Source organism: Marmota monax, unplaced genomic scaffold, assembly GCF_021218885.2.
Source record: "Marmota monax isolate L192 unplaced genomic scaffold, Marmota_monax_Labrador192_F-V1.1 WCK01_AAM20220418_F8-fsc00021, whole genome shotgun sequence".
In the NCBI taxonomy this organism is placed as follows: Eukaryota; Metazoa; Chordata; class Mammalia; order Rodentia; family Sciuridae; genus Marmota; species Marmota monax.
The window spans coordinates 18620947-18640117 of record NW_026695228.1 but is presented as its reverse complement, the minus strand read 5'-3'; the positions used below and the strand labels follow the sequence as shown (position 1 = coordinate 18640117).

Below are 19171 nucleotides of genomic sequence, written 5' to 3'. Positions count from 1 at the left end.
TTTAAGCCAGGATTTCTTGTGATCCTCCTGCCTCAGTCTCCCAAGCTGCTAGCATTTCTGGTATGTACCACCATGCCCAGTTTGTTAGATACATTCTTGTGAGCAACACAAAAAAAGTAATTTTTGTGTGTGGTTGCTTTAAAAAGTTTATTTTAGCTTTTTTTTTTTTTTTCCTGCAGTCTCACTATAAATGATGTGATTTGTAAAAACTTTTTTTTTTTGTCATATTAGGAATTTATTGGTTCTCCTGAACCTGTGTATTGTTAATTTTTATTATTTGGGGGAAATTTTTCAGCCTTTCTCTGTTCAATAAATTTTTTTTTCATTCTCTTATTCATATTCTTCTTAATTCTAACATAAGACCTCACACCAATCCTCTACGGCTCTCACTCCATTTTTTCTATCATTTTGTCTGACCCCCCCACCACACACAATACTAAGGATTGAACCCAGAGGTACTGTACCACTGAGCTACATCCCCAATCCTTTTTATTTTGAGACAAGGTCTCACTAAGTTTCAGAGGCTGGCCTGGAACTTGTGATCGATCTCCTTGTGCTAACCTCCTGAGTCACTGGGATTATAGTCATATACCACCATGTCTGGCTATGATACATTTTTGATAACTTTGTGATCTTGCTTTTAGTTAACTAATTCTGTCTTCTTCTTGTCTAATCAATCATATCCACTAAGTTTTTAATTTTGGATATTATGGGTAGGGTTTGTTTCTAGGAGTTTTATTTAGTTCAAAAGTGCAATGTCGTATAATTTTCTCACATAAACTGGTTATTTCTTTTTTTGTTTATTTATTTAAACATGGTAAATATAATTATTTAATTTTTGATATTTTCAGTGACTGAAGTCTGTAGGATTTTCCACTTATTCACTTTTACAGTTTTTTTAATATTTATTTTTTAGTTGTAGTTGGACATAATACCTTTATTTTATTTATTTTTATGTGGTGCTGAGGATCGAACCCAGGGCCTCGCACGCACTAGGTGAACGCTCTGCCACTGAGCCATAATACCAGCCCCTACATTTTTTTTTTATAGTTATAGATGAGCAGCATGCCTTTATTTATTTTTGTATGTGGTGCTAAGGTTTGAACCCAGTGCCTCACACATGCTAGGTAAGTGCTCTGCCACTGAGCTACAGCCTCAGCCCTACAATTTTTTTTTTAATATTTATTTTTAGTTGTAGTTGGACACAATACCTTTATTTTATTTATTTACTTTTATGTGGTGCTGAGGATCGAACCCAGGGCCTCTCATGTGCTAGATAAACGCTCTATCACTGAGCCACAACCTCTACCCCACTTTTACAATTTCTTATTTTCTTGAATGCCTTTGACTGTGTGCTAGTTATTGCTATTGGAAAATTATTTGTGGAAATTTCCCACTGGCCTAAGAAGAATGTGTATTCCAAAGAGAGATTTTGAATTTGCTTCTATCAGAGCCTGTGGGGACAATATCATCCAGGGACCACCTTAGCTTTAGGTTCTCTGGCCCACCAGACTGGGTCACAACTTCTCAGGGGAGGTTTATTTATTTATTGCTTTTCTTTCCCCTTTCTTCTTTGTCCATTTATAAAATGCTTCTCTATATTATTGTAGAGTTGACTGTTGGGGTAGATTGTTTGATTTCTCTCTTGCCCGGAGGGTAGAGTCTTTGGAGTGTCAGCTTAATGTATATGTGTTTGGATTGGTTGGAGGTCTTCTCTATGATTCTTCTTCTTGGGCCAAGTGCAGGCTTTGATTGTTTTTTCCCCTTACCCAGTGAAGCTGTTGTTGAGGTTTTCTAGTATGGACAAATATCCTTAGGAAAAAAAACAACCTTAGTGCTCTGATCCTATCATTACTTCTCTGGGAACAGGATTCTCCCAGAATTAACCCTGTCAGTTGTCTACCAACTTGTCAGCTTTCACATTTTAAAGATGATGTTAGGGTTATTTTTATCAAGCACCTTTTTTATAGGAGGATTTGTCTATATAATGTAGTCTGCTATTATTGGAGATAGAACTCATCCTCATTGAAAGACTGTGTTACTAGGCATAGATTTTGAGACTGTTATTTTTTTTCTCATCATTTTGAAGGTGGTATTTCCCTTTTTTCAGCTTCCATAGGTGCTCTTTAGAAGCCAGCTTTTAGTCTACCTGCTGTTCCTTTGTGAGCAATTTCTCTTTTCTTCCTGGCAGCATTTAGATCTTTGGCATGAGGTAGTTTCCCTCTGATGAAGGTATTGTGCAGGTTTGTTTTGTTGAGGGGTACTGGGGATTGAACTCAGAGGCACTTGACAACTAAGCCACATCCCCAGCCCTATTTTGTATTTTATTTAGAGACAGGGTCTCACTGAGTTGCTTAGCACCTTGCCGTTGCCGAGGCTGGCTTTGAACTCATGATCTTTCTGTTTCAGACTCCCAAACTGCTGGGATTACAGGCATGCACCACTGCACCTGGCACCCGTGCAGGTTTTTAAAGTGTCCTCCTTGCAATTTGTCATGCTTCATGAAGCTGTGGATTCATGTCTTTCCTATCACAGAAAAGATCTCAGCAATAATTCTTTTGAGTGTTAGTGTCCATTTTTATCTTAGTTATCTCCTGGAATTCTGATTAGGTACACTTGTCTTCTTACTTTATCCTTCATATCTCTTTCTCTCTCTCTCTCCTTTTTTTTTTTTTTTTTTTTTTTTTTTGTGATACTGGGAATTGAACCCAGGGCCTCACATGTTAGGCAAGCACTCTCCCACTGAGCTATATCCCCAGCCCTTTTTGTTTTATCTCAGACATGTTTCATTGCAGCCAGCCACATGTCTTTTTCTTGTTATCTATTCTTTTGTCTCTCTGTGATTCTTTCTTGGTAATCCCTTCAGATTTATTTTCTAGTTTCCTAATTCTCTCTTCAGTAGATTAATATCTAATCTTCTCTTTAGGATCAGTTTCTATATTTTCTCATTTCCAAAAATTCTATTCTGTCTTAGGACATGTCAGGAAAAATTTGCAAGAAGAAATTGATGCCTTAAAATTCAGACTGAAATCACTTCATTGGGTGTTAGCAGATTTGAAAGTTTAGTTATATGCAAATTTTGGGAGCAGTATAAACCTTGAATGTAATGAAAGTTAAACATTTTATAATACTTTAAAAAATATGTTTAACAGGGCCTGGGGGTATAGCTCAGTAGTAGAGTGCTTGTCTGATATTTGTAAGATCATGGGTTCAATCCTTAGCCCCAAAAAAGAAAATTGCTTAATAAACTTAAATATTGTTTAAAATTAAAAGTTTCATTTTGTTCTTTTTTAACTCTACTAGTTATTTTTGAGAGAATTTTATTCATTTCTCATGTTTTGATTCCCTTTGTTAATCTAAAAAAGGAGTCAAATAATCAGAGATTCTCCAAAGAAGAATGACTTTTGGAGGGGGAGAATGATAGAGTGCTATAAGGGAATACACATACCATAGTAAACCATGGACATACTTGGAGAGATGGAAGTTGGGATAGGGCTGGTAGCTCAATGGTAGAACACTTGTGAAGTTCCTGGGTTTGTTTCCCATGCACTGCAAAAGCAAACACAAAACAAAATAAATCAGGAAGTTGAGGCAAAGGGAAGGTTGTTTTGTTTGTGTGTGTTGGGGCGGGGTGCAGTGCCTCCCTTGTGCTAGAGATTGAACCCCAGGTGCCTCCTTCTTGCTAAGCATGTGCTTTACCCCCAGTCTGCTTTTACTCTGGAATATGAGCAAATTCTCTCTTGGAAAAAGATAAGATCTTGATCCTGGAATGTAAAAACTTGGTTCTGAGAAAGAAAGATTTTATCACCCTTTGAGTGGGAACAGATGGCTTGGGTGGGTAGGTTCCAGGTCTTCCTCCCCTAGAATTTGAAGAGCAAAGGGCTGTAGAAGAAAAGGAAACATCTCAGTTTCCTACCTCAGCACAACAGGGAGATGTACAGAGAGGACTGTCTATCAGCAACAGTCTGCAGGTGCCCAGTAAGAATCTTGGTTCTTGCTTATAATCCTTAGATTCCTGCTTTGAGTCTGGTCCCTGGCAGTTATTCAAAAGGAAGTTTCTTGCTTTCTCAGGCAGTTATTCAAAAGGAGTCTTAAACTGCCCATCACCTTCATGTATTTGGCAGGAGGATTTCTAGATATTTAGTCTATTATATTGCCAAAAATAGAAGCCTCTGTCTTGTTTAGGGCTAAAATACAGTACAACAGGTATATAGAACTTGGAATTAGGGAACCTGGGCTTAAGTTTATGTTTCTTTAAAGCTATAAAGGCTAGTTGTGAGCAAATCATTAATCTCTCATAGTCTCGTAATCTTACTTTGCTCATCTGTTGTAGTGTAGATACTGATAGTACTTATCTCAAAAGGTTCTGAGAATCAGGACCGGGCACCCTGAACACTCACTGCAGTGCCTTTTACACAGTAGGTCTCAGTGGATGCTGCTCCGTGTATGATTAACGTTGCTCTAGCACTCACTGGATGTAGACATAAATACAGGCACTTTGTTAATAGCAATAATTTCCTCAAACCTTGATGCCTTCCAGGACCATGTCCTTGCTGAGCTCTGGTGGTGACAGGACAAATGCAAGGCCTAAAGAAGCTCACTCTGAGATGGGCAAGAGAGTGGGAAAAACCTACGACAACTATAGCACAGTGTGAGCCCTATTCCAGGAATGACAGTCACCCCAGTGGATGCAGGGCAGGGTCAGTCAGCAGAAGACTCTGCATGGAGGAAATGGTACTTTCTCTGGCCCTTTGCTAAATAAGAGCCAGGAAGTTAAGGGGAAAAGGGTACTTGAGAAGAAGGGGCCTGACAAATAAAGGTGAAATAAGCCAATGTCACTGGATTTGTACAAAAGGTAAACAGAAGATGCATTGCCATAGGGGTCCACCAGACTCACTCCTCAACAGGGGAAAGCCCCTCTCCCCAGATGCCCATGGCAGCACTGCTTGGGGCTTGTTCATAGCACTTCTCAGGTGTCTTTTAGGAGACAGGAATTCATTCTGTAAGGAGTTTTTTTCTCTAAATACAGCCATTTCTGCTATATCCCCTTGTAAATGTATTCTGGTTTTAGTGTCTAATCCTATGAATTAAAGATAAGGGCTGACTGTCCCTTTAAAAATATAAATTATTGCCAGGCTCAGTGGCTTATGCCTATAATCCCAGTAACTTGAGGGTGGCTGAGGCAGGAGGATCACAAGTGCAAAGCCAGCCTCAGAAACTTAATGAGGACCAAAGCAACTCAATGAGACCCTGTCTTTAATAAAATATTAAAAAGTGCTGGGGATGTGGCTCAGTGGTTAAGTGCCCCTGGATTCAATCCCTGGTAACAAACACACACATACATGTTCACCGCACGCGCACGCACACACACACACACAAATTACTTATTTTTCCTATATTTAAGAAGTAAAGTAGTACCCCTTTATGCATTAGAGATACATTCCAAGACCCCCCAGTGGATATCTGAAAACTCAGATAGTACTGAACCCTATATACACTGTGTGTTTTTCTTATCCAAATAGACCTATGATAATTTATAAATTTATTTAATTCATAGATTAGGTACAACAAGTGATTAGTTAACAATCACTAATAATAAAACAGAACAATTATAGTGATACACTATAATAAAAAATACACTATAATAAAAGTTATTTAAAACTTGTGAATAGTTTATTTCTGGAATTTTCTATTTAATATTTTCAGACCTCAGTTGACTATAGGTAACTGAAACCATAGAGAGTAAAACCATGAATAAAAATAGATCATGTAATACATGTTTACTGTAAAAAATATGAAATACAAATGGTAGGGAAAAAAATCCTATAAACCCCAACTCGACTATAAACCTCAAAACAATTATTTTTAACATCTTTTTTGAAATTATTTTTAGAGTTAGGCATGGTGGCATATACCTATAATCCCAGCTGCTCAGGAGGCTGAGGCAGGAGGATCACAAATTCAAAGCCAGCATCAGCAATTTAGGAGGCCCTAAGCAATTCAATGAGACCATGTCTCTAAATAAAATACAAAAAAAGGGCTGGGATGTGGCTCAGTGGTTGAATGCCCCTGAGTTTAATCCCTGGTACTAAAAAAAAAAAAAAGTTGTAGATGGACACAATATCTTTATTTTATTTATTTATTTTTATATGGTGCTGGGAATCCAACCCAGTGCCTCATACGTGCTAGGCAAGCACTGTACCACTGAGCTATAACCCCAGCCCTATTTTTAACATCTTGGTAGCAAATTCTTCTTATTTTGTCTGTAAATGTTTTTGTATCCTTTAGATCATACCATAGTGTGATTTTAGATTCTGCATTTCTCGGGTATTAAAAAACGTGTTAGCATTTTCCTCAATGCCTAATATTCTATTGTACTGATTGATCTCTGATTGTTGGATGTGCAGGTTGATTCCAATTCAATATTCATGAACATTTTAAGGCTCTTTTTTTTTTTAGTTGTAAATGGACACAGTACCTTTATTTTATTTATTTATTTTATGTGGTGCTGAGGCTCAAACCCAGTACCTCACACATGCTAGGCAAATGCTGTACCACTGAGCTATAATTCCAGCCCCCATTTTTTTGTTGGGGGGGTACCAGGGATTTAACTTAGGGGAACTTGACCACTGAGCCATATCTCCAGCCCTATTTTGTATTTTATTGGATACAGGGTCTCACTGAGTTGCTTAGCATCTTGCTAAAATTGCTGAGGCTGCCTTTGAACTCCCGATCCTCCTGCCTCCACCTCCAGAGCTGCTGGGATTATAGGTGTGCACCACTGTGCCCAGCTTCCAGCCCCCATTTTAAGGCTCTTGATTCTTATTGTCACCTTGCTTTTCAGAGAGCAATACCAATTTGCACATCTCTAGCACAGGTAAAAGTATAGGTCTAGACTCCAATTTCTCTCCTTTTTACTAGTTTATAAAAGAGGTTTTTCTGGAAGTCCCAACTGATTACAGTGATATGAGATCACTTGTGTAGCTATTGGTATAATTGAAAGAGTTATTGGAATGCCTTGTTATTTTCACTTTTCAGTATGTGTACATTTCCCTTCCTCTTCAGGGAGAGACCAACAGGATTATAGCTTCCCACACGATGAACAAAAACTCGTCCAGGTCACACTGCATTTTCACCATCTACATGGAGGTGAGTGCAGCTCTGAATAGCTTGGGAAGGGCAGTCAATTCCCCTGGGGACTGTCTGGTCAGATGCTCCTCCCTGGGACCATCTAACTTCTGTTTGGATGTTTTTTGTAGGCGCATTCCCGGACCTTATCAGATGAAAAGTATGTTACTTCCAAAATTAACTTGGTGGATCTGGCAGGCTCAGAGAGGCTGGGGAAGTCTGGGGTAAGTGAGAGGAGCAAGAGGTTCCTTTTCAGCCAGACATGGGACCTGTGTCTGGCCCAGTGCCTGTGCATATGGACTATCCCTCACTGGGATATAAGGGCATAGTCCTGAGCCAGGTGAAGTGCAGCACATCCATCTGCTTGCTGGTGGGACAGAATTAGTACAGGTGGAATGGCTGCTGCAGAGGGGTAATTCGGCTCCATGGGATTTTTCTGAACCTTAAATGAAATGATAGCCCCTAAATTATTAGCAAGGTGACTGGCTCAGTAAACACTCCATTTTAGTATAGTGTTTCTCTATGTATGAATATAAATATTTACATGAGTGTCTGCATTTCGAGTAAATATTCATATGAGTATATTAACACAAGTATTCACAAGAGTATTCCACATGCATATTCACATGTCGCTTTGTATTGGTGTTTGTGTGAATGCTCATAAGGTTACTTGCTTAGCTCTCTGTATTAGTATTCCCATGTGCATTTATGTTAGTGCAAATCTTTGAATATTTATATGAATATTCATGTAAGTATTCATATTTTTTGCGAACATTCATATGAATGTTGTCTTAAGTTCCTGAGTTTCAGTATTACATTTATTAGCCCCAGATAGACTACAACCCTACAACATTGAGGGAAGACCCTGGTTCTGGGAAGGAGGTTTTAGCCTGTCTGTAAACATGCAGTATCACCCCAAACCAGGAGGGCAGCCATTCTTAGCCATTCCCTCTCAAGTAGAACTGCCTTTGCTTTGTAGTCCGAGGGTCGAGTTCTGAAGGAAGCCACCTACATCAACAAGTCGCTGTCTTTCCTGGAGCAAGCCATCATTGCCCTTGGGGACCATAAGCGGGACCACATCCCTTTCCGACAGTGCAAACTCACTCATGCCCTGAAGGACTCCTTAGGTGAGGATGTGATTGGTGCCCAGAAAGGAGGATTTGTGTCCCAGGGAGGGCAGGCCTGGCACATCTGCCACTGTGGATTTTAGAATTGCTCCCTCACAGGGGCATGAACTTACCCACAGCCCTCTCACCGTGATTTCAGACACACCTGAAAAAGCAGAATCAAACCCTCTTGTATCCAGCACATGCCATTGCGATTCACTTCTCAGAACCTTTACTTAAGATTTTGCCTCTGCTGGGAATACCTTGTCTTTTCCCCTTGTTCCTAAACCAGAATCCTTCATGGTCTCAAAGGCCAGGGTGAGGACCTCACCCATCATGTCCTTCCTTCCTCTTGTAGCTCCTGGGCAGAGCAGTGGGGCCTATGTCTTGTCATTTCCATGGTCCTCAGGCCTTTATGTTGGGCCTAAGGACACAGTCACTGTTTTCTGATTGTTAGGTGAGTGATGCCCTGAGTGGAACCCTGGCTCACACCCTCTATCCTGACCCTGTCCCCTTCCCCTGCCCACTGCTGTCTATTGTTGTCTCTTGGCTCCTCTTTTAGGTACATCTGATGGCCTCTTTCTCTCCCTCAGCATTATACAGGCTTAGGTTGTCTTATCTGACTCTTAGTTTGGGCTGATAAAACAAAATATCATAGACTGAGTAATTTAAACAATAAACATATTTCTCATAGTTTTAGAGGCTGGAAGTTCAAGGTGCTGGCTTATTTGATTCCTGATGAGGGTCCTCTTCCTGGCTTACAGATGGCCACCTTCTGGCTACATCCTCACACAGAAAGAGTGTTCTAATCTCTTTTCTTATGAGAACAATAATTCCGTTATAATAGCCCCACCTCTTCTAAATCTAATTATCTCCCAAAGTCCCTACCTCCAAATACTGTCACATAGGTACTTGGAAATTGGACTTTGAGGGTTAGGGCTTCAACATATGAATTTTGTGGAGATACAAACATGCAGTCCATAACAGAACCCCACCAGCCCCAAGGGAGTCTCCTAGCAGAAGATCCACGATTCATGCCCTTCTGTGTCTTTCTACAGGGGGAAACTGCAATATGGTCCTTGTGACAAACATCTATGGAGAAGCCGCCCAGTTGGAAGAAACGGTATGTAAAGACAGCCACTGCAGGCTGGGGTTTTGGCTCAGTGGTAGAGCACTTGCCTAGCATGTTTGAGGCCCTGGGTTTGATCCTCAGCACCATATATAAATAAATAAAATAAAGGTCCATTGACATCTAAAAAAAAAAGTCCGTGCAACTAGACTGGAGTCCCTCTTCATGAGTGCCAGAACTGGGTAAGACTGGCTCCTGATTGGCTTAGCTGCCACACTAGCCATAGTCATTATCAAGGATCCCAGGGAGGAGTCTGAGCCAAAATTTCCCTGAGGGGCTCAGTCAGGGATCCAAACACCAAGCACTGAACTGTGTTGAGGAAGAGGACAAGGCGGGAGGCTGGCTGGGCAGGAGAGATTATCAAAGGAGGGAAGGCACATGCCTCCTGGGGGGGCTGCTCCTCTGAGTTTGGATTGAGAAGGACAGTTGATTGTTCTTTATGATCACACATATTTGAACATCTTGAAAACACTACAGTGTTCAAGGCTATACTACTAAGGCTGGTATGAGTAGATAGGTATTAAGACCTGCCATGTACCAGTGGTAAACAGGGATCAGCTTGGTAGAGATGAGTCATATCACTCTGGCTTTGAGCTTCAGAGTTCCCAGCCCAGGAAGAAAGAAACCATGGCCTTAAGTAATGCGAAAGGCCAAGATGGAGGATCCCTGTAGGAAAGAAGGGGGACTTTTCCTGAAGCTATTGGCACTGAGCTGGCTGGAGTTTAAGGATTGGTGATAGGATGAGCAGAGGCATTCCTGGCAGAGGTAACAGTGGGACTGAAGTTGTGACCCATGCCAGGAACATCTGGCTCCTGCAGAGGAGAGCTCAGGAAGGAGAGAAAGAAAATTTGCAAGACTGAATGGGACCTGGTCACCAGGCTGAACACTTGGCTATTCTCCTGTAAGTGGCTGGAGCTACCATAGGGTTTGAGTAGGGAAGAGCTGTGGCCACAGGTATGATTTATGAAGATTAACCCAGTGGCATGACCCATGTGACCAGGGGAGAGGAGAGGCTCTTGGGAACCAGAGGCAGAAATAAGGTTCAACACAGTGACTCACGTGAGTTCACACAGTTGGACCCCTCCAGGCTGGGCTTGCTCCTCTCCTTTGAAGAGCCTCTCATCATAAATAAGACAGGTCTGGAAGGCCATCACTAGATACGTTACTCTACAAGTGTGAATATTTGGTTGGATGCTGTGGCACATGCCTGTATTTCCAGTGACTAAGGAGGCTGAGGCAGGAGGATCACAAGTTCAAGGCCATCCTGGGCAACTTAGGAAGATCCTGTCTCAAAATAAAATGACTAGCAGGTGTAACTCAGTAGTAGAGCACCCCTGGGTTCAATCCTCAGTACAGGGGGAAAAAAAGTATGGATACTTAAGGCAACCCTTTTCATTTAGGTGAAACAGGATGCTATGGGGCAATGCACACCTGCAGGGCCTCCAAGTGGTGTTCATTAGATACAGTCCTAACTTCCAGGGGGAGTACACCTGCCATGAATCCAGTGCCCTGGGACTTGGGAGGCTGGGGCAAGGAGCTCCAGCTGACGTGCAGGTGGCATCCCCAGAGGAAGGCTACAGGAATCTCTTGGTCTCATCTCATAACAAAGCATGGTGAAACCCCAAGGGGAGTCATAAAAAACGGGTCCCTTGGATGCCTCATTAAGAAAGACGTCCTCTGGGCTGGGGTTGGGCTCCGTGATAGAGCCTGGCATTTGTGAAACCTGGGCTCCATTTCCCAGCACCCCACATACATACTCCTGCACATGCTCTCCATGACAGTGGAAGCCCCCTTTCCACAGCACAGGAAGCACCTCTTCTGGTACCTACAGGGCCTAATGCCCCACCAGTCAGGGTCTCTATCCAGGAGAGCCCACAGACCTATAGGGAGGGCCTCAGGTGTTTGAGACAAAGATATATGAGGGTGTGGAAACTAATCATTCTCTTCTACAAATGTTTTAAAACTATAAAATGTTTCTACCAAGCATATTGTGAAGAATTAAATTTAAAATTAGTGTTCATTGTTTTCTCTAATTAGATGACTAACAGTGGATAAATTTGAAATTTAGAAGAAATAATTTTTTAATAACTGTGACCCTTATGTTTAACAAATATTTTGGTATTGCAGATTTGCTTGTCCCAATAGAAGAATAACAAAAGAAGAAACTATGGGAGAAAAATTTTAGGCTATTTTTTTTAATATTTAAATTTTATTATTTTAAACCACAATTTTTCTCAGAACTTCTTTGGAATTTCTAACATTTTTGGTCATTTAATTTAAGAATGAGAGCCATATGTTTTGATTTCTAAAGGCAAATTTAATGCAAAGTGGGTAAGATTAAATCCATAGCAAAGTTTTCTATTAAATTTTTTAATAGATTTTTTAAAGCTAATTCTGTCCTAATTGTATTTTGGGGATTAAACAGCAACAAACTATAAAAAAAAATGTTTCTGGCATGGATTGTGTTACTTTGTGCACCGATATTGTGTATGTGTGTGTGTGTATGTGTGTGTGTAACCACAGCAATGGAGTCATGACTACACTTGGCTGCTGTGCTTAGAATAGGAGGGTCTGATTTGGCCCTTCACAGAAGCAATACCATCTCTCACAATAGGGACTTCTGAGGGCTGACATTGTATACTTTGCCACTAAGCCTCCCAGGGATCCCACAAGGCAGGGCTCCCTTCACTTTACAAGGAAGAGGGGAGATCTATCTGAGGTCACACAAGTAGTGAGTGGAAGAGTTCTTAACTACCAGACCCGACAGCCAAGAAAGAATCCTTTCAGTTCTTCCTTGAGGGACCACTTCCTTGAGGCAACCCATCCCCTTTCCAAACCTTCCTTATTTCAAGGCCCCTTTGGCGACAGTCAGCCCAGCATGGGATGAGGCTGGAATCTCCATGTCTGCTTCCTGATGCTTCTGTCTGCTCCTTTCTGCCAAGAAGGAGCACTCCAGCCCTCATCTGACATCGTGCAGTGGGGCATAGCATCTGGGCCATTTCCAAAATACCTGCTCATGTGGCCACCTCATAAGTCTCCTTTCATAATTATCCCTGGCTGGCTACCCCACCAGAGGGATTCTGGTGGAACCTGGTGGGCTTAAGAGGCATGTGGAGCAGGTTTCTGTTTAGGGTTCACCTTTCACAGTGGTCTCCTTTTGTTCATTTTACAAATATCTCCACCCACTGTTTTCCAAAGACAGAGGCCAACCAGTACACATGCACACACACAGTTTAAACTCTGCTGAATTAGATTTTTGGCTTTACCACTAAGTAGCATCCCTGTAGTGTATAAACTGAGGACCAGGCTGCATTATGTACTCTCTGTCAACTTCCTGCTCTCCCTATTATATTCCTTATCCCACTGAGGGACACTTTTATTTATTTATTTTTATTTTATTTTATTGGTACCAGGGATTGAACTCAGGGGTGCTTAACCACTGAGCCACATCCCCAGCCCTTTTTTATATTTTATTTAGAGATAGGGTCTCACTGAGTTGCTTATTAGCACCTCGCTTTTGCTGAGGCTGGCTTTGAACTCCCGATCCTCCTGCCTCAGAGTTGCTGGCATTACAGGTGTGAGCCACTGTGCCCAGCTAACCCTTTTTATTTTTTTTTATATTATTTTTTGATTCTGGGGATTGAACCCAGGCCCTGGTACATGCTAAGCAGGCACTCTCCTGTTGACCCCCAGTCCTACCCCTCAAACTCCCTTCCAGCCAAGGTTTCCTGAGGGAAGAGAACCAACACCAGTTGACAAGGTGCCTGAAGAAACAGGAGAGGTCTCTGAGTAAGGCAGCCAGGGCCTCTGAGTAAGGCAGCTTTCTTGGGGTCTCACTTGAGTGGGAAGCCATCTGACATCCATCTGCCTGGTCTGTTTTTCAGTTATCCTCACTGCGATTTGCCAGCAGGATGAAGCTGGTCACCACTGAGCCTGCCATCAACGAAAAGTACAATGCTGAGGTACTAAGGGGCTTGTAGGCACTTGCCACTGTGGGAAGATGTGGGTGGGTTTGCCTCTGTGTGTGTTTCTTTGGCTGAGGCAGGAAACCACACAAGCCTTTAACCAGAAAATGCAAATTAAAATGTTACATCCTCACACTAGCAAAAATTGGAATTTTTCTGATAAGGCAAAATGATTTTTTCTAGACTTTTTTCCCCATTTCTAGTCAGAATGAATTTATACAATCATTTGGGGAGCATTTTGACAACATCTGATAAAGCAAAAACACATTTACTGATAATTTGGCTTTCTTTTAAGATGCCTGCAGAATCATAGTTTTTGGAGGCAGGGACCCTAAGCTCATGACAAACCAGTTAAACTTTCCAGGTTCTAAATCCTGAAGAAAAGGACAGTCCCATGGCACTGTAGAACTAACTCATGGTTTGAGGTAGTAGTTCTCAAACTTGCCCAGCCATCAGAATCACCTGGCCAGCCTGCTGAACTGTGGGTTCTGGATCCATTCCCAGAGTTTCTGATTTAGTCTGTCTGGGTTGGGACCTGAGGATTTGCATTTCTAATAAGTTCCCAAGTGATGAAGCTTTTGCTGCTGCTGCTCTGGGGGCTATGCTTTGAGAACCACTGGCATAGTAGTTAAGAACTGGACCCCTGGGCTGGACCGTCCTGGAGAAATAATAGAATTCCACTCTCAAAAGAGATCTTGTGAAGAATCAGTAAATGTGTACAAACTTCTTAGCCCAGTGCTGTCATGGAGAAAATGTTCCATAAATATTAGCTAGCACTCTAATATTTGACAGGATCAACAGAGTAACAGTGTCACTTCTAATATATAGTCTAGAGATACTCCCAAGAATGGTGCTCACAGTGCTTATTATTATAATGAAAGGTTAGAAACACCACCAGTACCCTTTATTTTCTTTCTTTCTTTTTTGGTACCAAGGATTGAACCCGGGGTGCTTTACTACTGTAACTATTGAGCCACATCCCCATCTCTCTTTTTATTTTTTATTTAGAGACAGTGCCTCAGAAAGTTGCTTAGAGCCTCAGAAAGTTGCTGAGGCTGCCCTCAAACTTGCTATCTTCCTGCCTCAGCCTCCCGATTCACTGGGATTATAGGAGTACACCACTGCACCCAGAAATCAGTACCTTTCACAGGAGAGGAACTCAAATGTTATAGAATGAGGAAGCCAGAGCTAGAGTTAGCAGCATGAGTAAACATCACGTGAGAAAACAACTTGAGGATAAAAGTGGATCAAATGCCAGCATGTATTATTTACACTAAGTGTATGTACACTAAGTGTAAAAACATGCAGAATGATGTCAGTTATCATCAGTGGATATATGTGTGCAGTAGAAGAGAAGATGCATGGAAATGAAAGACCACCTGAGGCCAGAGGTTCCCCTGGGGTGGTAGGGGAGTAGACATGGAGTGGGGTATGCAGGGGCTTCACATTTATCTGGAAAACAAACAAACAAACTGGAGCCTCTATAGTACCATGCTATCAAAGTTAGATTTGGGGTGGCCACCCAGGTTTCACTGGCATTCTTTCCTGTAGGCTTGACGTTTTCTTTATTTGGTTGCCACCTGCAGCCAGTATTTCTAGGTATTTGTAGCACTTTTTTCAGTATCATGCCTGTTTTCCAGGGGTTGGAATAGCTTCTGCAGAATTTCCTTGGCTGGTAGGGCTGGCTGTGAGTTGGGGGACTGGGTTCCTAATCTACTTCTGCCTCCAGCTTTCTGTAGTAAGCTGCTCAGACTCTGAGCCTCAGAATCTTCTTCTGTGAACATGGAGGTTAGACTGATGCTATCTGGTGACCTTCCTACTCTGTCAGTCTGTGAATCTCCGAGGTGGTGTGAGCCTCAGGCATAAACAGACAACAGAGACAAGCTCAGTATTTCTGCCAAGTGGGGAAAAAAAAAACCCCTTATGTTGCAGTGTAATCAAAATGGAGAAGGTGTCTGTCCTGAAAGTTACCCAGCAGCCTGGTGTAGGATTGAAGCAGAACTCTGAATTATCCTATTACATTTGAGATAGAAATGCCTAGGCATCAGGGAACTTATATGAGTTTATGCCATTTCCAAGGCATTTTTATTTTTCTTTTTTTAAATATTTTATTATTTTTTAGTTTTAGGTGGACACAATATCTTTATTTTATTTTTATGTGGTGCTGAGAATCGAACCCAGTTCCTTGCGCATGCCAGGCAAGCGTACTACCACTTGAGCCACATCCCCAGCCCCTCCAAGGCATTTTTCTATCCCCCCAAAAATGTTCCTGGTGTAATAAAGGAGTCCGTCATCCAGGAAGTGCTGCTACACCCTGATCTGTGGGGTCTGCTGTTCCACCCCTGTTCCAGGAAGTAGAAAAGGCTATTATGCCTACCAGGTCTTAGAAGAAACATCTCATGAGTTCTCATAGTGTGAGTCAGATGCTGGTGCCTCATGGGAGTAGATGGCTCATTTCCCCATACCATCCTCTGATTGACCCAATGTGTGCCACACTGAACTGTCATCCAGCTAGAGGTCCCAACAGCTCAGCCAGACTTTCCCTACCTGGGGCATAATGCATTTTCCAGAGCTGGGAAGAGGGCATGGGGATAATTGGGGCTGGCCACCAAGCCTCTCCTCTTGACCACACAGGAAGTCCATGCCTGAAAGAGACCTACATGGGACTTCCTAAGGGACTGGGCCAAAGTTTGGAACTCTGATCACGTACCTTGAGCCCCAGGTTTTGTGCCAGAATTGTAACAGAGCCACCTTAATGCCAGATGTCTGGTGCCCCTTGCTAGGTGAGGGCACAGTGACTGGTGGACTTCAGTACCCAGATGATCTGGCTGGATGAGGACTGTATTAAGAAAGCCAGTGGGGCTGTGAACTGGTCACTAGTCCCAGGATCCAGATGTCAGGGGCTCCCTCCAGTGGCCATTTTGTGACAACAAAAGAAAACCCTGTTCACAGTGAAGGTTCTCAACATCTTTTATGAAAGGCATTCAGGTAATATCTATCAAATGATGTAAATGACTTAACAATTCTGCCTCTGGTGTCATTTCTCCACTTGAGCCTAAGTCTATGAATGGAGTCTTTACTAATGTGCCAGTACTCTTTGAAGCATTTGGGACACAGAGCTGCATGAACCAAAATAACAATCTCTGCCCGAGCTTACTGTGTTAGTCAGCTTTCCATCACTCTAAGAAAATACCTGAGCTGGCTATGATGGTGCACAACTGTTAATACCAGCAACTTGGGAGGCTGAGGTAGGAGGATTGCAAGTTTGAGGGCACCCTCAGCAACTTAGCGAGGATCTAAACAACTTAGCAAAATTCATTCTCAAAATAAAAAATAATAAAGGTCTGCAGATATAGCTCAGCAGTAGAACACCCCTAGGTTCAATACCCCAGTACCAAAAATAGAAAAAGAAAGAAAGAAAATACCTGAGATAATAAAAAAGAGAAAAGTTTATTTTGGCTTATACTTTTAGAGGTTCCCATCCATGGTCTATTGGCTCCATTGCTTTGGGCCTGGGGTGAAACAGCACATTAAGGTGGGAGGGGCATGATGGAGCATTCTCAAATGTCATGGCCAGGAAGCAGGAGAGAAGGCTAAAGGAGCCAGGATCCTCATATCCCCTCCAACTGCAAGCTCTCAATGACCTGAAGACCTCCTACGAGGCCCTACCTCTTAAAAAGTTCTGCCATTTCCCAATAGCACCACCCTGGGACCAAGCCTTTAACACATGGGCCTTTGGGAGATATTTAAGATCCAAACCATAGCATTTAGAGTCCACTGGAAGTAGAAGAAATAGATAATAATAAGCACAATAAATAGGTAAGTTCTAGGACTGGGGAGTGGTGCTCAGTGGTAGAGTACCTGCTTAGCATGTGCAAGACCCTGGATCTGATTCCCAGCATCAAATTAAAAAAATAGAGCTTCATGTCCAATGCAGTAACCCCTACTCATGTGGTATTCTGTAACGTTGAGAAATTCGTTTCTTCAGTCACACTGGCCACATTTCAAGTGTCTAATAGACAACACAGAGAACATTTTCATCATTACTGAAGGTTGTGTTAGACAGCACTGGTTGAGAGTATGTTGGAAGGTAATATGCGCTATGAAAATAGAGTGAGATTTTTCTTAGAGTAAAATTTTTAAAAACAGTGGTGAGAGGGTTGGGGTTGTAGTTCAGTGGTTGAGCGCTTACCTCGCATGTGTGAAGCACTGGGTTCAATCCACAGCACCACATAAAAAAAAATAAATAGGGCTAGGATTGTGGCTCAGCGGTACAGCACTCGCCTAGTGCTTTCGGGGCCCTGGGTTTGATCCTCAGCACCACATAAAGATAAGTAAATAAAATAAAAGTATAAAAAAATAAAAAACAAACAAAGATATTGTGTTCATCTACAACTAAAAAATTTTTTTAAAAAAGAGTGGTGCGGAGATGGGTGGGGGACTGCAATTTTTAAAAAGTTGACTGGTACATCTAATTGAGAAGCTTTTGAAGAAAGATTTTAAGGAGGTTTTGGAGTGAATCATGGAAATACATGGGAGAAAAGCATCCCTAGGCAGAGGAGTAGGCATGCACAGGCATGAGTACACCAATTTGGAGAGAATAGAGTGGGCCAGGAGAGAGCAGTAGAAAAGGGATAATGGGGGCAGATTACACAGAGCTGCACTGATCACTGTTATCCTACAGAAATCTATAAGGACACAGAAATATTAGCACAAAGACATTCTTACAGCGGCAAAAAATTAGAAGTGATGGAAGTAATCATTATTAGTATTTTTTGGCGGGAGTGGGTATCAGGGATTGAACTCAGGGGCATTCAACCACTGAGCCATGTCCCCACCCCTAGTTTGTATTTTATTTAGAGACAGGGTCTCACTGAGTTGCTTGGTGCCTTGCAATTGCTGAGGCTTTGAACTTGCAATCCTCCTGCCTCAGCCTCCCGAGCCACCAGGATTATAGGCGTGCGCCACAGAAGTGATCATTACTGGGGAATGGTAACAGGTTCATGCAGTGGTTGGCAAGGCTAAGGATGCATAGCAAGCATCCTGGAGCCGGTGGGCTGCAGTGAAAGGGCTGTTATGCTGGGTGATTAGGAAAAGCCTGGGGCCCTGGGGAGTCAGGGTGTGAGGTGGAACTGTGGCCTGTGTTCTCTCTGTTCTCAGTTTACTCTGTTGGATAAGGCAAAGGCAAGGGGAGCACTAAAGCCTCTCAAACCCTACTCATTCTTGTTGGGAAAGGGTCACCAGCAGGGAAGGAATGGCCTAGAAACTGAGCATAAACCCTGGGGATTGCCAGGATGTCTGGGCACAGAATAAGGAATTGTGTGGAAGAGGGAGAGTGGTTTCTCTGATGATCTCCCCTTCTTTTATGTTTCCCTGGCAGCGAATGGTCAAGAACCTGGAGAAGGAGCTAGTATTGCTCAAGCAGGAGCTAGCCATCCATGACAGTCTGGTAAGGGGTTGAGGCAAAGGATGCTAGAGGGCATGGGGCCAGGGGCATACAACATATGGGTCAAGCTCAGGGGAGGTGGGACAGATTAGGTGGTGGGGAAGGGGCAGCAGCAGGGGTTATGAGGGAGAGGGTAGGGTGAGGTCCTGCCTGAGCTGATGTTCATGGTCCTGAGGGTCTTCAAAGCAGAGGCAACTTATCCCATTTTGTGGTCTACTGAGATTTAGCCAGTAGAACATTCTGGAGCATCAGGCTTCAAGTCCAGTGGTCTTTCCTTCCCTCATCCCATCCATTACCTTTCTCTATCCCAAGCACTTGGCCCTCTGTGACAGATGGTGAAGCAAATAGGACCAGCTTTGGCATCTAGGGGATGTGCCCAGTCTCCAACTTTGGTTCT

The 19171-nt window shown here is 42.5% G+C and overlaps 1 protein-coding gene across 7 annotated transcripts in view; it reads left to right on the top strand.

The window, feature by feature from the left end:
- Kif9 (kinesin family member 9) overlaps positions 1–19171 on the top strand; it is a 65503-nt gene that overhangs the window by 18384 nt on the left and 27948 nt on the right. For all 7 annotated transcript variants that reach the window (XM_046437163.2, XM_046437164.2, XM_058576709.1 and 4 more), the window contains 6 exons: positions 7066–7149; positions 7260–7352; positions 8108–8255; positions 9293–9357; positions 13248–13325; positions 18709–18777. In XM_046437163.2, the coding sequence (XP_046293119.1) occupies positions 7066–7149; positions 7260–7352; positions 8108–8255; positions 9293–9357; positions 13248–13325; positions 18709–18777 (537 nt within the window). The remainder of the gene's footprint in view (positions 1–7065; positions 7150–7259; positions 7353–8107; positions 8256–9292; positions 9358–13247; positions 13326–18708; positions 18778–19171) is intronic.